The 3,726-nt window shown below is 49.3% G+C and overlaps 1 protein-coding gene across 1 annotated transcript; it reads right to left on the minus strand.

Annotated features, from left to right (window-relative positions):
- Window positions 1-342: 342 nt before the first annotated feature.
- On the minus strand, window positions 343-3,657 carry cfap77 (cilia and flagella associated protein 77; the record flags this gene model as incomplete). The annotated part of the gene is made up of 4 exons (XM_010780988.1): window positions 343-426; window positions 707-815; window positions 959-1,199; window positions 3,472-3,657. Coding segments are annotated over 4 exons (620 nt in total), but the record flags the coding sequence as incomplete, so codon positions are not given.
- Window positions 3,658-3,726: the final 69 nt, after the last annotated feature.

The raw sequence follows: 3,726 nt of genomic DNA on the forward strand, positions 1-3,726 counted from the left end.
GAGAGAGAGGTTACACCTGAGAGAGAGAGAGAGGAGGTTACACCTGAGAGAGAGAGAGAGAGAGAGAGAGGTTACACCTGAGAGAGAGAGAGGTTACACCTGTGAGAGAGAGAGGTTACACCTGAGAGAGAGAGAGGTTACACCTGAGAGAGAGAGAGAGAGAGAGAGAGAGGTTACACCTGAGAGAGAGAGAGAGGGGACACGTGAGAGAGAGAGAGAGAGAGAGAGAGTTACACCTGAGAGAGAGAGGTTACACCTGAGAGAGAGAGAGGTTACACCTGAGAGGGAGAGAGAGAGAGAGAGAGAGAGAGAGAGAGAGAGAGAGAGAGAAAGTACTCTTACCTGTGTGAGGGGGGGCAGTGTGTGTCGAAGGGGAGAGACGGTCAGCTCTCTGCTCCTCCTGTCTGGGATACAACCTGCTTTAAACTACACACACACACACACACACACACACACACACACACACACACACACACACACACACACACACACACACACACACACACACACACACACACACACACACACACCTTAAACTTTGTGGTTGCGGTGGGAAATTGCAACGTTAAGGTGGATGTTTGCAGGTGTAGGAGGATAGAAGGTTAGGAGAGGAGGAGAGGAGGACAGGAGAGGAGGAGAGGAGGACAGGAGATGAGGAGAGGAGGAGAGGAGGACAGGAGATGAGGTGAGGAGGTGAGTTTCTCACCCTCTTCTGCTGCTGGTTGCTGGTTTGATTCCTGCTGTTCTTCATCTGTTCGTCCAGCCAGCGCCGTCCGTACTGATGAGAGAGGAGGACGCTGAACGGGTCTGACGCCCTGCTGATCAGTTAGTCACTGTTACTATAGTAACCATTAACTGTTACTATAGTAACCATAATAACCGTTAATGTTATAGTAACATCATAATACTATAAGTAGTAACTATAGTAACAGTTAACCACTAACAAGAGTTTCCTCACTTGGTCGTGACTCCGAACGTGATGTCGGGCACCGCCGGGCGCCGTGAAGCCCCGCCCCTCTTTGGTATGGGGTCGTGGCCCTGGCTATAGGCCCCGCCCATCTGAGCGCGGTATTGGCTCAGCTCCTTGGACGTCACGATGCCGGAGCGCACGGCGTCTCGGTTCAGAGACAGAAAGTCCGGAGGGAGGGGCTGCGAGGGGGCGGAGTCAGAACGCCTCTGCACCAACCAGCTGGAGAGGACTGAGAGAGAGACTACACTCAGGAACTACAACTCCCAGAGTACTGAGAAAGACTACACTCAGGAACTACAACTCCCAGAGGACTGAGAGAGAGACAACACTCAGGAACTACAACTCCCAGAGGACTGAGAGAGAGACTACACTCAGGAACAACAACTCCCAGCTGGAGAGGACTGAGACGGAGGCCGTTTCTCAATGTCGAGTATACCTGCTGCAGAGCCACTATTTCAAGTATACTACGTCATTGAGTGGCGCTGAATGCTGGGCATTTAACATGCATTTAAACAGTCCTTCGGCGCCACTCGATTACGTAGTATCCTTGAGATAGTGGCTCTGCAGCAGGTTTACTCGACATTGAGAAACGGCCAGAGACAACACTCAGGAACTACAACTCCCAGCTGGAGAGGACTGAGAAAGAGACAACTCCAAGAAGACCTTGCTGCAAAAAACAACGCTCGGAAACTGCAACTCCCAGCAGGCCTCACTGCAAAGAACAACGCTCAGAATCTACAACTCCCAGAAGACCTTGCTGCGCAGAACGCCACGCAGGAACTACAACTCCCAGAAGGCCTCAAAGCAAAGAACAACGCTCAGAATCTACAACTCCCAGAAGACCTTGCTGCGCAGAACGCCACGCAGGAACTACCACTCCCAGAAGGCCTCACAGCAAAGAACAACTCCCAGAAACTACAACTCCCAGAAGGCCTCACTGCAAAGAACAACGCTCAGTAACTATAACTCCCAGAAGGCCTTGCTGCAAAGAACACCGCTCAGGAACTTTAACTCCCAGAAGGCCTCGCTGCAAAGAACACTGCTCAGACACTACAACTCCCAGAAGGCCTTGCTGCACAAAACAGCGCTCAGAAACTACAATTACAACATTTAAATAAACTATGAAATATAGTCCAGACGGTTTAAGCCTACACACATTATTTATTTATTTTTTAACAAAGTGCCTCTTGAGGGCATGAAGTGACAAAAACGTTCAACAGGTCTCCATTAAACCCCATTGTAAGTTCAGCCTGATCTTTCCTCACAGCAGCAAAAAGTACACTTCAGATACTCAAGGTCCTTGACATGCTTCCCCCTTTGAAATTTCACCGATATCTGTTACGGTTCTTCAACAAAACATTCACATGTAAGAGGTTTATCTCTCATTCAGAACAATGCAAAGGCTCTCCTCTCACTGATTACTGCACATCACCATGGAAACCTTTGATCTCTGGGCTCAAGCACAGGTGTTTCCTAATGTCGTCACCTCCAACACAAACACCTGTGTGATGATGTCATAACTCCAACTGACATGCTCAGAACGCCACCAGACATCACATGATAATAATAATAATGATAATAATACATTTGATTTATATAGCGCTTTTCACAACTCAAAGACGCTTTACAGTATGAGGGAGGGTAGGCAAACAAGGACAGGCAAAAAAATAAATATAGTAAAATAAAATAAACAAAAAAAGGCAGTCAAGAGGAAGTTGATTGAGAGGGGGGGGGGCTTATGGGTAGACAGAGTTGAAAAGATGTGTTTTGAGGCGGGACTGAAAGACTGTGAGGGACTCAGAGTCACGGAGATCTTGGGGGAGGGAATTCCAGAGCATAGGAGCTGCCACTGAGAAGGCTCTGTCCCCAAAGCTGCAGAGTGTGGATGTGGGAATGGATAGAAGTCCGGCTGCGGTGGATCTGAGGGACCGTGGGGGTTGATAAGGAGTGAAAGGTTTGTGAGATAAGGGGGGGCCAAATGGTGGAGTGCTTTGTAGGTGAGGACCAAATTTTGTATTGATGCGATGGGAGACAGGAAGCCAGTGGAGTCTTTGAGGACTGGGTGATGTGATGCCATGATTTGGTATGCGTGAGGAGACGTGCAGCTGCATTTTGAACCCGTTGGAGTCTGTTGAGGGATGTAGTGCTGATGCCGTAAAGAAGTGAGTTGCAGTAGTCAAGGCGGGAGGAAATGAAGGCATGGATTAGTCGTTCGGCTGCAGGGCCGGTGAGAGAGGGTAGGATTTTTGCAATATTGCGGAGATGGAAAAATGAGGTTTTGACTGTTTGGCGGATGTGAGGTTCGAGGGAGAGGGTGGGGTCAAAGATTACGCCAAGGTTGCGTGCCTGATTGGAGGGGGAAACAATGGTGCCATCGATGGTGAGTGTGATGCTAGTGACCTTGCTGAGGGTGGATTTGGAGCCAATTAGGAGGAGTTCTGTTTTGTTGCTGTTCAGTTTGAGGAGGTTATGTTACATCCAAGTTTTAATAGCTGTCAGACAGGAATCGATGTGGGTAAGGGGTGGGTTATGGAGGGATTTGGTGCTGAGGTAGATCTGAGTGTCATCAGCATAGCAGTGGAAGTCCAGGTTGAAGTGGCGGAGTATCTGACCGAGGGGCAGGATGTAAATGATGAAGAGGAGGGGGCCAAGTACTGATCCTTGAGGAACGCCTTGGGTGACTGAAGCTGTGGCAGAGGAGTGGTTGGGGAGGGAGATGAAGTGGGATTGTTCAGTGAGGTAGGACTGGAGCCATC

This window comes from Notothenia coriiceps, unplaced genomic scaffold (genome assembly GCF_000735185.1).
Source record: "Notothenia coriiceps isolate Sejong01 unplaced genomic scaffold, NC01 NC01_scaffold00022335, whole genome shotgun sequence".
NCBI classification, from domain to species: Eukaryota; Metazoa; Chordata; class Actinopteri; order Perciformes; family Nototheniidae; genus Notothenia; species Notothenia coriiceps.